At 35.9% G+C, this 15,161-nt stretch overlaps 1 protein-coding gene across 1 annotated transcript in view; it reads left to right on the top strand.

Annotated features, from left to right (window-relative positions):
* The first annotated feature begins 8,975 nt into the window (after nt 1–8,975).
* Nucleotides 8,976–15,161, top strand: part of LOC127832569 (uncharacterized) — a 67,867-nt gene continuing 61,681 nt past the window's right edge. Inside the window, exons 1-3 of the mRNA XM_052358099.1 lie at nt 8,976–9,107; nt 9,429–9,656; nt 10,309–10,471. Of these exons, the coding sequence (XP_052214059.1) occupies nt 8,999–9,107; nt 9,429–9,656; nt 10,309–10,471 (500 nt within the window). The 5' untranslated portion in view covers nt 8,976–8,998. The remainder of the gene's footprint in view (nt 9,108–9,428; nt 9,657–10,308; nt 10,472–15,161) is intronic.

Below are 15,161 nucleotides of genomic sequence, written 5' to 3'. Positions count from 1 at the left end.
CGAATCATCCTATGAAATATTCGAATATATTCATGCGTGTCTGCTGGCGTTATGTAAAAGTCATTTAAGGTGAAAAGCTGGGTAAAACCGCTACGCCGAAAAAGCGCATTACTGCTCTTTACCTATGTTTAGGTCAGAGTTGTTGACACCATGTGAACTGCAAGGGTAACAAGTAATTCATAAACAACAAAGTACGGGTCAACAGGGCTGTCTTTATGACTACCATTTTCGTGAGTAAAAAGTATTGCTCGCAGATTTATTTTTTATTTATTGTCATCAAATATGTTATTGTATATTTTGAATTTGTATATGATGTCAAAAATCAAAAGTTTTGTACAGGAAATTTTCATAATTTAATCATATTCTTAGTAAGATATGTATTCGATATTCAAACATTATTCATTTATTATGATGGTGATTGCAAATTGTGTTTATATTCAGTTCCCATTACCATTTTCATCATACTTACTATGCTTTCTGAACGTCAATAAATGGCCATGTTGTTGTTATTTTGTCTAGGTTATTTCTATAAAATAAATAGAATGTTAAAAAGTGCACAACCATCTCGACCCATGCGTTAAGACACACTCATTATAAATTTGAATGGCTTGTGTTCATTTCAAACTTCAAACTTGCGATTAATTCTTAAAAATGAGATGCGTCTTAAATTATGCAATAGCGAACAACTTCAGTGCCTTCAGCACTTTGATTATAAATGCAACGATACTCAATTATTCTGCACTTGTTTTATCATTGTAAAATGATTATTACTTTATACCACACATTTTTGACATTTTATTGACATAACCTGATTATTGCACACAATTTTTAAAATTATATACATACTAGTGGATTTTGAACGGATTTGTATTTAGGTACATATGTTAATCAAATAGTATATGTCTATTAGGTACTTTGAAAAAAAACACACTACAATAGTTTTTCTTTACCAATGTGTCATTTTCTTCAGTTTATTTTTCCCCTGTATGAGCGAATAATTCATATAACTTGAAAATGATTTTCTCATAAACAGTTTTAAATTTAAAGATGCTCATGTCATTATTTTTGATTACTTAAATTATGAATGCAAGATACAGACTGAATGTTCCACTGGAAAGACAAAATGTTACTTATAAAAAACCGATAATTTTAATAATTAAACTCGGCGTACGATATAAGTAGAATTCCACATGCGTCTGCAACATATTACGGCATATTTTATTTTATGTAATCTTTGCTTTGTTTATATGTTTTCAAACAGAAAACAGATATAATTGCACTTATTATTTCTTTATTTTCTTACGCACTTATCTAATATATTGATGACTTCAGAGTAACACCATGTGGAGTTTTGATTTATAAAAATAATTTGACCATTTAAATAATGCAACGAAAGGAACCTTATTGTAATCGCACCGTCAGTTTTCCATTCATAATTTTTTTCCACACTGTATCTTTTTTAATGTCAATGATGAATTAATATTTCTTTTGAGTATTCATCTACATGATCATAAACTTAGCGTGTCGTGTGACCTTTATAACAATCATATTATGTAGGGGCGTATTCGAGTGCACGATTTGTTGTTTTTCAACTGCACCTGTTGTTAAACAGGTGATTCAAAAGGTCGATTCTTTAATGAATTGTTGTCAGTTGAATGATTTCCATGTTCAAAAAAAAAAAAATCAAACACATCACTGCCCTGTTGTTAATTAAATTAAAAACAAACAAAAAACAACATTAATTGTTTTACGCTTATGTATTCGTTCTAAAACATCAGTTCATTAGATACAGAATTCAACACAATTAATTTTCAACATTTTATAGAGCAGTACTGTGAACAATACTTCAGATTAAAATGATTGATAGAGAATAAATATATTTTATGATGCACAATTTAATATGATATTTTCAAAATGCATTATTAACTGCATCCGATATAATTCATATATGGTATTGGTGTTCATCCAAAGGGCATTGTTTGATCAATTGTTTAAATGTTTAACAAACAAAACATAACAACACAAACAAGAAATATCTTTAAAAAAGATATACGGCGTTGATAGTTCAATGAATGAGATCAATGATAGCGAATGTCTTTTTCTGTGCAGCTCTTAGCTGCATCACACGCAGTACGGGATGTTACGCGGGGTTTTCGCGACTTATTTTACATTATTACATATTGCTGGTTATAAAACCTATAGATACAAAACAGAAAACCAAAAGAAGAATGGAAGTTTAATTAAAACATATGAGTCAACCGGCCACACGCGAAGTATCCGTATTTATAGGCGCGTTCTTCGAACAAACCTGTTGTAGTGGTTTGTCCGGCGTTGCTATTTGATTCGATTATTAACAGTATCGAGAATCATCGCGCTCATGCTTAATACATTAGAATATGGTGGAATAATTATTGTTAAATTAATCAAAAATAATATTTATCATTGTAATGTTCAAAACACATTAAGAATCTATTATTGACATACCATAATTATATTGCTGAATATCTTCATTTAACATATTTCTTGTCTAAAGAAAATTCCTGGTCACCTAGTTCACGGATAGCGTCTTTATTATATAACGATTATTTTACTGGCCGCGAACTCCGGTGATGACCTGTATATAAACTCTGACATCCACACACACTAACCGCGAATTGACCCGATATCTAACGGGTTGAAATGCATACATTAAAGTGAGGCCTCGCTTCCACTGCTCTTTATACTTTTACATTTTAACATGTTGACAGGAATATGGAAGTAAGTACTAAATATGGGAACACAGCCTTTAAGTATAAAAGCTTTTGCCATGGCAATCCTCTGAAAATAAAAGGTGCACGCACGAACTGTATTGATGTCGAGAATTGAGTGTAAAACTGTTCTATCTATTAAGCCTTTTCATTAGAGATAAAATTGTTTCATGCAGTAAAACAGTGTTACAAAGACGCGTATATGTTTCCAATGTTCTGGTGGTATACTCAAATCAGCCAATGGAATAAATGAAGTGTATTCATTCGTACCTAGCCGCGGGAAATTTTATTTGAATTTTATTGGACACTTACAAAGGTCAAGTAAGGTGAAAAGCTGGCTTAATACAGCTTACGCCGAAAAAACAGCAACAACAAAGAACGGTAAATATAGCAATTTTTAAGGTAATTTGTATTCTTATAATCATATGATTAGCTAAATATCGAATTGTTTGAAATTAAAATAACCATTTTTCGTCGTCGGCTCTGGTACACGTTCAACATATTGAAGGGGCCTTTTCACTGATTTATGCATGCTTTGAAGTTTGTCATTAAATGCATTATCTTGATAAATGTAAACATTGGATCTTAAAAGCTCCAGTAAAAAATCAAGAATGAATTTAAAAAAAGAAAAAAAGGTAACCCTCAACAGGGCTCGAACCACTGACCCCTGGAGTCCTGGAGTAAAAAGTTAACTACTTAGACCACTCGGCCATCCTTTCGGATACAATGACAGATGTATTTTATACTTTATATAACCAATCCTCGTAGTTTCACGAAATATAACAACAGAACTCTCCAAATTCGCGTTGCGTTAATGTCACAGTTTCTACTAGAGGTTTGTTTTCGCATTTTCTAAGCTGATTTTAATCTGGGTCACGTGCCTCCAAAACTAGGTTGCCAGCCAGGTCAACTTCACACGATCAAATCTTAGCGAATCCTTGTTATAATTTAAAGGATACAGGGGAGTTGGCAATCGTGAGGGTGAGGGGAGTTTGCAGAGATTATACAGGAAAGTGGTATGATGCGACAATGCAAAGGATGAAGAAACAGGTAGCATGAGATAGAAGGAGACATATTGATGTGACAGAAAAAGGACTTAGGAGGTAACAGATAAGTGGAGTGAGTAACGACATAGTGGTTGGATATAAAAGAGAGGTAAGGTGAGACATTTTAGAGTAAACAGGTTAGAGGGGTATGGTGCAAGAGAGGTGGGAATCATACACGATGTTTGAGATAGGAGGTAGTTGGGAGGAGACATGTGGGTGTAGAAAGGTTAGAGAGGTAGGAGAAAGAAATCGGTATGTCGAAGGTGACAAAAGAGATAAAGGTGGAGACATGACAGTGATTTGCGAGACACGAACGATGTTAAAGGGCACAACAGTGTGGGAGGATGGTTTTTGAGAGAAGTGTAAGGAAAAGAAGAATTGTGATGGAAAAGTTTCTCGAACCTTTATTAAGATTGGGTATAACTTATTCAATGAAGAAAAAACGTGTAATATGCTTCTTAGATTTTTGAAATTTGGGACGACGACTGCGTTTATTTTTCCCCATAAGACATCCTTGCAATTATCTTGGTAGTAGATCGCTAGATATTGTCATATATGAAATGTTCCTGGAGTGAAGCCAGATGTGATTGCAAAAAACATATTTACAAATTATGAAACCTTTAGGCCTTGCAGTTTTATTGCAAACTAAGTAGCTAATGTGAGTCTTTGTTAGCGACATTAACTCTGGGGTGGCCATTTTTCGCGACATGGGTAAAATTCGAAACGTTTAGCCATCTAAGCACGAAAAGCTGAAGATGAGTCAATGTGATCACCCTCTGTTCGGTTTCCGTCGTCATGTGATCCAGTGTGTTTTGTGCGTCTTTCAGAACCACTCCCGAGGTCACATTTAGCATTCCATTTTAATGATAGTTGGTCCGAATAATAAGGGCATTATCTAGACCGAGTTTTAATCTGGGTCACGTGCGTCCAATGACACCCGTTCAAATCTTTGACAGAAAAAAATTAATCTTGAGGCTAGTTACTATTAACTCTGATAGAATTTTATCAGAAAATTCGTTTGGGCTATGTCTATAACGAGGTAGAATCAGGGTAAATAAACTGTAAGTAATATTGGCTTTGTGATAGACTTTGTTACATCCCATTGACTGTAATTGTATTAATAATAGTACACTTTACTTGTGTGTATCATTTGTGTCTTATCTTTAGTCCATGCTCCAATAGGTTTGTGCATCATTCGAAGAAAGCGGAAAAGAGCAGTCGCACGGTTTGTCTGTACGTCTGCACGTCTATTCAAAATACCCTGTATCAGTCATAACTTTGTCATGTATTAATGGATTTTGAAACAACTTTGAAAAAATGTGTACCTTCATAAAACAACGTGTAAACCCCGTTTCCCTTCCTAAAATATAATATTGTTCACTTATTAAGTTCTTACTTTCTATCATATCAACTCTTCACCAATTGGTGTCGTTGAACTCGGGCGAGCGCTGAAGGACAACTATGGCCCTTTTGTGTTAGAAAGAATCACTATGGGATACAACATTCCAAATTGCAGATATTTCCCTGTAAGTCCATGTTACCACGAGGCTGCCGGGACGTAGAAAAATAAGAACAATCTTTGTAGATGACCACTAACACACATTTTGCAGAAGTGGGCTTTGTGGTTCCGAACAAACATTGTTTCAGTAATATTGCTATGTAACTCTGTATACACCATGTGACCTTGACGGTAAAGCCAGGTTCAACCCCCAGGGCACACATAGAAATATCTTTGTACGGGATCTCTATGACTCTGTGCGATATTCCAAACCAAATGCGAAGCCTCTAGGTATTGCGGTTTCAACCTAGATTTCAGAAATCATTCCGCTGTAGCGTAAAATCTGCAAAACCCTTAAAAACTACAAGTTCCTGTTCCGGTCTTGTGAATTTTACGCTAGGCTCCGTAAGAAATGCAAGCCGTAAAAGTATTAAAATTATTTTGGTAATTATTTGGAGTAAAATATCAAAAATTAGGATTGCAATATGTGGGTGTAGCATGATAGTGAGGTATGTGGTTGTAGCATGAGGGACATGAACTTGGGTTGAACATGAGGGAAGTGTATGTGGGTTCAGCATGAGAGTAGTTTATGTGAGTTGAGCATGAGGGTAGTGTATGTGGGTGTAGCATAAGGTAGTGTATGTGGGTTGAGCATGAGGGTAGTGTATGTGGTTTGAGCATGAGGTTAGTGTATGTGGTTTGAGAATGAGGGTAGTGTATGTGGTTTGAGCATGAGGTTAGTGTATGTGGGTCGAGCATGAAGGTAGTGTATGTGTGTTGAGCATGAGGGTAGAGTATGTGGGTTGAGCATGAGGGTAGTATATGTGGGTGTAGTATGATGGTAGTGTTTCTGGGTTGAGCATGAGGGTAGTGTATGTGGGTTGAGCATGAGGGTAGTGTATGTGGGTTGAACATGAGGGTGGTGTATTTGGGTGTAGCATGAGGATGAGTTATGTAACCCAGTTCAGATTAAATGATAACAACCAATGGCATATAAATTAAAAGTTAGAATGAAAGCAAATCCACACAAGGCTATGTTTTATTGCTTTATACGCAGTCATGCACATTTTCTAATTCCCCTTGTGTCTTTGTTAATTTTGCCCATCTTTGGTTATCTCAACATTTATAGGTTCTTCTCTTGCTGCTTTTGTGAAATTATCGGAATGATCAGTATCGGTTTGCTTTTCCAAAATTATTTTCCTCGTGTACAGTTTGATGTAACATTAAAATATCCTCCTTTAAAACAGTCAGAACAAGCACAACTTGTATTGTGCACCAATACAGTGGTGCCAGATTCTGCCCCAACTACAGCATGTATCTTCATGGAACCTTTCGCAGGTTTCTTTGGTCAACTAAAGCTTTATTGGTCTCATTATCCCCCTTTGTCATCAATTCGTAATTAATTGCACTGTCATGGGTTGAAGCATGACACACCAGACAAAGTAATATGTGTGTCTCGGATCAGAACTATTCCTTTTTCACGGCGTTATCTGCATTGAGCTTTGTGGTTCCAAATTTGCTATAGCCTGAGCCTTTGTTATGACCACATTCAAAGTAGTTCAATGATGTGGTCAAATCAACGGCTGTTAAATCTGCTCACTAAATCCAATATCGTTATGTTTAGATAACAAGATGAAGGTGAATCCGTCAAAAAGAGTGAATGGCTTACATTTTGAACAATGCGCTTTACTATTTGGTATATTATTTCAATGTCCATGTTGATTCTGCTATTTTCGTTATTGTTTTAATGACCATAGTTGAGATCTTGCTCAATTTCTCTAAATCATACACTAAGCTACAGTGCTCAAGCCGGTTTTCTTCGTTTATATTCCAATAAACATGCTGGATTTCTTCTAGAGTTGTGCGGGTATAGTTTTAAAGGGGCCTCTTCACAGATTTTGGCTTGTATTGAAGTTTGTCATTAAGTGCTTTATATTGATAAATGTAAACATTGGATCTAAAAAGCTCCAGTAAAAATTCAAGAATAAAATTTAAAAAAAGAAAAAGAAAAACGTAATCCTCAACAGAGCTCGTATCACTGACCCCTGGAGTCCTGTAGTAAACGTCTACCGCTTAGACCAATCAGCCATCTGTAATCATACAGTGAATGACGTATTTTATACTTTATATAAGCAATCGTAGTAGTTTCACAAAATATAACGACATTAACAGAATTCTCCAAATTATTCAATCGTTGCGCTTTGCAACGCTTTATAATGTTCAGGTTTTTAAATCGTCAAAAGATGCATACAATTGCTACTTTAGAGCATGGTAAATGTTCAGTATTACTGTTCCTCATAAATATCATAACTAAAACGAAAATTTGCGAATCTGAAACATTTTTTTTTTAATTTTGTAAATTTACCCAAACGTGAAAAGGCCTCTTTAACTATAGTCCATTTTTATCAGGGTTGCTACACGTACTGATCTGTCACCCGGTGTGCATGACCTTCAAACACTTTTGTGGATTGCTCCATCTACTCAAGGACTTCCATTTTCTCATTAACTATGTACCTCTCCGTTGTTTTTAACTCTTTATTTAACAATATCATTGTTTGATGTGATATTGTCCATTTTTTCTTTGAATTCTGTAACTACTCTAGGTTTTTGGGAACCTAAAATCATTACTTGTATGATAACCCAATTGCTTATAAAAAAGTGTTTTGTTATGAGATGCCACTTAAATTCAGTTATAAAAAAACAACTTGCCATATTTCCTGTTTTGGGGATATGATAGATATTGAATAAAAATGTATATGTATCGAATGGCCGACTTCAAAATAATGATACAAGTTGCCATTCATATGTTTGTAATGCATTATGATGCTTCTTAAATACATGTAGTTTCATATGGCCTTTTCCATAGTCATGTGCTATCAAAGACACACTATCCAGCAGTAATATCAACGGAAACATATCGGATCCTATATATATACATATAAACATAATATTTGTTTCACTTTGATAGTAAGCGTATTTGTATATATCCGAACATTAATAATAAAGTTAATGTAGTTTGAGTATCAGTGGCGCTATTTGTCTAGATTTTGTGAGAATTAGTGTTTCTGTTAAGCAGATGTGGCAGTATCTCAGTAACAAATCTGTGAATATTACGTATACAATGAATTGTCAATTTAAATGTAGTTAACTGTTGAGCAGATGTGACAGTATCTCATTAAATTATCTTTGAAATAAATGAATGCAATAAGTATCTATTTTAAAACCATGCTAATAATACGCTTTACATAAAGCTGTTGCCCAAGCTGTTGATGTAATTTTTTAACTTATGCAATAAAATCTTTTCCTATCGAAGTTGTGCGCCTGCGTCATTATATATTTATGGGTAAGTTCTGATTACACGAAGTGCACTGACAAGCCCAAAGGTAGGCTTGGGTGGGTATAAAAGCACCCGGCGTTTTAAAATCTCGATCAATCAAGCTGCACCTCCCAAGCATAAAAAACGGAATAGTGATACAGGGATTAACGAGCTGTACAGGAAGACATTTTAATTTAAAGAACTTCAAATAATTATTAAATTAACAATGCCGTATGAATATACGTGTATCTCTGTATTTCTGAGTGTGGCAGTGCTAATACGCGCGGCATTCGCCGTTAGCCTGCAGTGCAACACGAACGGCGACTACCAAATCATCCCTAAGAGAGACTGCAAGGGTTTCTACATATGCAATTGGGGGTCGCCCGTCGAGATGCCGCCTTGTCCAGCAGGCACCAGGTTCAGCGCAACCGTTAAGGCGTGCGTTCACGAAGGCAGCGACTTAGACGACTGCATACCGGATAGTGAAGTTACAACCACCGGTGAGTAATTTTCGGGGACGCTTACACTATTACTATATTGTCTTATACGCAAACATGTTTTGAAGATTATGTGAATTATTTACAATACAGCACGTGTAGTGTTTACTCATAAATTTTGCAAAATGTACACGTATAAACTTCATCCTTAAATAACGTGAAGCCGTATACATTGAGAATATAAACAGAACATTTCATTACATTTGTACTAGGGATGGGAACGAATACTGAAAATGATATTCGAATATTCGTTTGTCAGTCATATTTCCGGAAAACACATCGTTGTTCTTATGTTGGTACCAATGTAATGCTTTAAATTACCAGGTCCGCTATCTGTCGAAGAACGTTGCGACATGTTTGGCGGCATCATCGACCACCCGACGGAGTGCCAGGCGTACTACAACTGCAGCGTTCGCTATCAGGACGTACCTCGTTTGCTGGAGCAACACATGGTCGAGTGTCCGTACCCAAAGCTCTTCAACGCGGATTCGGAGCAGTGTGAACATTTTGAAAACGTGACTTGTGGATCTAGGCAAGAATTTAAAGACGCTTGTAAGTAAACTTGACAATTAAGCTCCTTTGACGTTATTTAATGACCCCGTTTTCAGCGTCTTGTACATACGACCTTCTCCCGAACCCGTTTGAGTGTGTGCGTCGCGCGTATTGCAAAACATATTTCTTATAGAGGAATGAAAGTACTTCAAACATATTACCATTTAATCAAAGTTGCGCGCCTCAAGATTTCGAAAAGGATACTTGTTCATTACCAGAGTGTTGACCTCTTTCTTACCACTAACAGTAAAGCAGTCACACAAACAGTTTTGAGAGGTGGGGAACATATTTGTAATCCATTTATGCCTAGTGGACTCTTCCATTCTTCTTAATTGGATCAATTTATTTCAAAAATCAGGGATGTCTATTATTTTCATTTCTATATTTAGAATATTTCTTACAGAAATTCCTTCAGGCAAACAGCGCAGACCCTGATGAGACGCCGCATCGTGTCTTATCTTGGTCTTCGCTGTTTGCCAAGGCCTTTTTTCTGGACGCTAGGCATAAATGGGTTAACTGACACACGTCTAGTTTTCTCATTTTTAATCGTTGTATAGTTACATCGTTGTATAATTTATCCAAATTGCATATTGAAATTTAAATATTTTTGTTGTTGTTGTTTTAAGTCTGACCTAATTGTTTGTCACCTCAGGCGACTACAGACTGAATAAGTGTGTGGCAGCCCACTGTATTCCTTGCAATGTCCGGCTCGGCAACTGCGTTGGAAAACCCGACGGTCCTTCCCCGCACGAGGCGAAACTGTGGAGTCCTTACTATGTCGTCTGCTATAAAGAACGCGCCGTGGAGCACAACACGTGCCCACCAGACGCTGGGGGCCGGACGCAGATTTTCCATCCGGTATTGAACCAATGTGTTTCCGAGTAGATGCTTCCGCGAAAGCACGGAGGTTAATTGCCGGCGTGAAAAAGCACACATAACATTCGTTGGATAAAGTGAAAAACTAGTTTTCAATTTCATAACGCAGACACGCAAAATATCTTGTTTAAAGATATTGTTTTACAATCATTTTAATGGAAAAATAAAAAATCTATACGAGAATCACACTTTCAATCACAGCTAATGTTTGAACCTAAAAACGGATTCATATTATTACGTCATCATTGCACAAAACTACGTCGATTTTTCGTTTTAATTTAATTCCATATGTATAAACTATACCATTTCAAATAGCATTTAACGGAAGAAAGCGATGGCAGAACGATAAAGTGTTGTAATGTTTGCATATACACACATCTTGATAATAAAAAAAGAAACCAATCTAGTGCATTACTTTTTGGGGTTCCGCCTTTTAACTTTAATGGATATAAACACGACGTTAAGTGGTGCTTTATTTCAAATAACCTTTTAATCAAGTTTTCTTAAGAATTTCAACTAGTGCATAAAAGACAGATTTTTATGCTTCTTACGGCAATGTGAAAAACATCATAATTACTTTATTTGATCGGCATGTGTTCTTGTTCAAAAATTTAATTTTTACTGCATTAATTGTACACGGCTATGCTTCACGCGACGTGAAATTTTGTCACCGATTTCATGCATATTCAAGGATTTATTCTCATACGTTAAGATATCGACACAAACTGCAAGAGAAACTGTCTTTTATGCACTATAGATTTTTACAAATGTAGTTCAATAACTTGAGATATTTGCAAAAATAAAATTCTCAACGGTGTGATTACATTGTGTCCAGCCCGTATGTAAACCCCTTGAAATCCCCGTTGATTCTGCACCCTGCTTACGGCGTATTTTGATACTAGAGACCACTCGTCTAAATTTAGTGTCGGGCACCATGTTCGTTGTATCAAAATAATTATAACCATTCGTATACGACATTATTTGGAAGGACCTTTCCGGTTATAATATTTACAGATGAAAATGCTATTCTCAATGACTGTATGTGATGAACAACGTGTTTTGTTTGCCTATTTTAGAGACAAGCTATTTCATGTTATATAACGTAGCAATAAAACGAAAAATAATCTGTTTGCATATATTCACCAGATTTGCGACGTTTTAAGCAATACAAGTTCACGTTTTGCAACACTGAATTCCATTAAGTTGTTTGGATTTACTGATTGAGTACTTTAAAAACAAATGAACTTTCAAAGTGTTTGTAAATACGTTGTATAACTGATGGACCGGTTTTTTGTGATTACCTCATGAACACTTTTTATAGTGGAAAGGATAGCAAATAATACATGTAAAAGGCAACCGCAGATTCCATTTATTGAAAGCCAAAAATTACTATGTATTCTCGTACTAACGTAACGAACAATTTGAACGTCAATAAATATCAAACTGGAATAAAAGTGCAGAAGGAATGGGGACTTAACATCAACGAACTAATAATGTATACAATTGCATGTTTGTACAGTCAAAAAGTCATGGATGTAAAATATATATGCACTTTTCAAGAGACACATATAAATGTGTCGCCAAAAGTGATTCGGGCTAAAAGAGAGTAACTTTCTCTATTATACTTAAAATATACATTAAATACACATACAATGATTCTTTGGACGAAATCTTTTGAGTGTTTACCAGATAAAGTGTAGTGCATATTTAAGTAGGTAATATTCAATGTTCATGTCATAAAGCATAAAGTTTCTCTCCATGTTCTTTCATTTATTTATGTACTTAGTATTGAAAAAGTACGATAAAGTGTATTGTGGTATTGAGGTTCTTGAAATAATTTAGATAGATAGATAGATAGATAGATAGATAGATAGATAGATAGATAGATAGATAGATAGATAGATAGATAGATAGATAGATAGATATATAGATATTAAGATAACGGCGCTGGACAGTTAGTTTTGATGCATAACCTAACGGCAAGAACGGTAATAATGTGTTTCATACGTTTTATTGAAGTATGGTACCGAGGTCCGTAAACTTTGCAGGGAAAATGCTCTTTACTCCATGAAGATGTCAGTCTTAGATCGGATCAGATCGATGACGAGTAGGTCACCCGAGTTGTGTATCGTGTTATTTCTTAAAATTTGACCCAGCATGTGTAAACATATTACAAGAAATGTACATTCCCAGAATGGAAATTTATTTCTGCATTGAATAAGACCGATTTCATGGAAATCGCTGCACAATGGATGAAGTTATGGCTGTTAAAAGCGATGAGTTTATTTTGAGTTGAATACCTTGTATATATATATGAGTCGTGTTCTGAGAAAACTCGGCATATTGCATGTAAGTAAAGTGTCGTCCCAGATTAATCAGGGATGACACTTTCCGCGTGTATGACATTTTTCGTTTAAATGAAGTCTCTTCTTAGCAAAAATCCAATTTAGGCGGAAAGTGTTTTTTTAGAGAATTTGGGTTTTCGTTATAATTTGATTATTTTTTTCATTCAAAATGATGTTTTTAATATTATAGCCACACGCTTATAACCTCTGATTTATTAGACTGACTTGTACATGAACAATCACACCGTTGACCAACTCCCTAGTCACTTGATCTGGTTTATTGTTGGAATCTGTTGGTGTCACTGTTGTCTGCAATTTGCCACCTCAGAATGTAGCATTTGATAGTTAGTCAAAATTAATAAATACAGAAACTAGTGCCGACGACCGAGAGAACGCGATATTCAGTTCTCTATATCATACGTGTATCCGTAGTATGTATATGGCGTAGTTAAGTCGGACGTTTATATCGTTTATATAACTGCAACATTTACGTTCTAAAAAGTGGCAAGAATGTTAGAAAACACATACTGTTCCTCCCAATACTCCATCGGCTTTAAAGTCCTCGCCGAGTTTGAATGATGACTTGCACTCCATCGGCCTTAAAGTCCTCGCCGAGTTTAAATGATGACTTGTACTCCATCGGCTTTAATGTCCTCGCCGAGTTTGAATGATGACTTGTACTCCATCGGCTTTAAAGTCCTCGCCGAGTTTGAATGATGACTTGTACTCCATCGGCTTTAAAGTCCTCGCCGAGTTTGAATGATGACTTGTACTCCATCGGCTTTAAAGTCCTCGCCGAGTTTGAATGATGACTTGTACTCCATCGGCTTTAAAGTCCTCGCCGAGTTTGAATGATAACTTGTACTCCATCGGCTTTAAAGACCTCGCCGAGTTTGAATGATGACTTGTACTCCATTGGCTTTAAAGTCCTCGCCGAGTTTGAATGATGACTTGTACTCCATTGGCTTTAAAGTCCTCGCCGAGTTTGAATGATGACTTTTACTCCATCGGCTTTAAAGTCCTCGCCGAGTTTGAATGATGACTTGTACTCCACCGACTTTAAAGTCCTTGCCGAGTTTGAATGATGACTTGTACTCCATCGGCTTTAAAGTCCTCGCTGAGTTTGAATGATGACTTGTACTCAATCGGCTTAAAAGTCCTCGCCGTGTTTGAATGATGACGTGTACTCCATCGGCTTTAAAGTCCTCGCCGAGTTTGAATGATGACTTGTACTCCATCGGCTTTAAAGTCCTCGCCGAGTTTGAATGATGACTTGTACTCCATCGGCTTTAAATTCCTCGCCGAGTTTGAATGATGACTTGTATTCCATCGGCTTTAAAGTCCTCGCCGAGTTTGAATGATGACTTGTCCGTTTTTAGTCCTGTAATCATCTATGTGGTGATCGTCTCGCCGGAAACACGAAATTGACATCGCGGATGTCAACTGACCAGTCGCTTTTCGAAGTATGAAGCCAATATCTTAAAAATATCAAACGAACAGAAACTGTTTTAATGTTACGTATTTGAAAGCATTGTTTCGTTTCTGCACACGCCCGCTAAGTCAAACAACATTCCCGTTTATTACGTCGAGTTTCGAAAATAGCATGGTAGAGTCTATACAGAGAAATGAGAAAACAATGTAGTTAATTTAATCGCTGATTTTATCAACAACGCCCACACATAAAAAGCAAACATTATATTTTTTAAATAGTTTTTACACACCTTTTAGTTTTAAATAATTGACAATTTAAACGTTTGAAACATACCCATTGCTTTGAAAATCATTCTAAGTAATCGCTTTTATGCACAATCGATTTTCCTTCAAAGATTTTATTTCGGCAGCCATTATTATTCAAAGTATGTCACTTTTTAAACGTCTCGTTACAATTCTGAATGGAAGCTGAGAGTTGTGTTAACATTTATAGGTGCGAGTTATTGAGTAATGGCTCATAACAAATAAATTGGAGGCGAAAGTCACTAGCTGGAACGAATTTATAAGATAAGATAATATCTATGAGATGTATTTACTATGTGGTTTATAATTACTGTGCCTGCGGTGCCCAACGGTGCCGGACTGCGGGTTAAGTGAAGTGATGGTTATAATAACTAGTTCACGAACTTGCGTAGGAGTCTTATCCGACCATGTAAACAATGAGAGCAAGATAAGTATTTGTAAACTCATTCCAAAGAGGGAGCTACTGCATTCGTGTATGTACACGTTCCGTTCAAATTATGCGAAAAGTCTTATGTTGGTTTAATAAGCTGGTTTAATTAGATAATTCAAA

The sequence above is a fragment of the Dreissena polymorpha genome, chromosome 5 (genome assembly GCF_020536995.1).
Source record: "Dreissena polymorpha isolate Duluth1 chromosome 5, UMN_Dpol_1.0, whole genome shotgun sequence".
NCBI classification, from domain to species: Eukaryota; Metazoa; Mollusca; class Bivalvia; order Myida; family Dreissenidae; genus Dreissena; species Dreissena polymorpha.
This window is presented reverse-complemented; position numbering and strand designations above follow the sequence as displayed.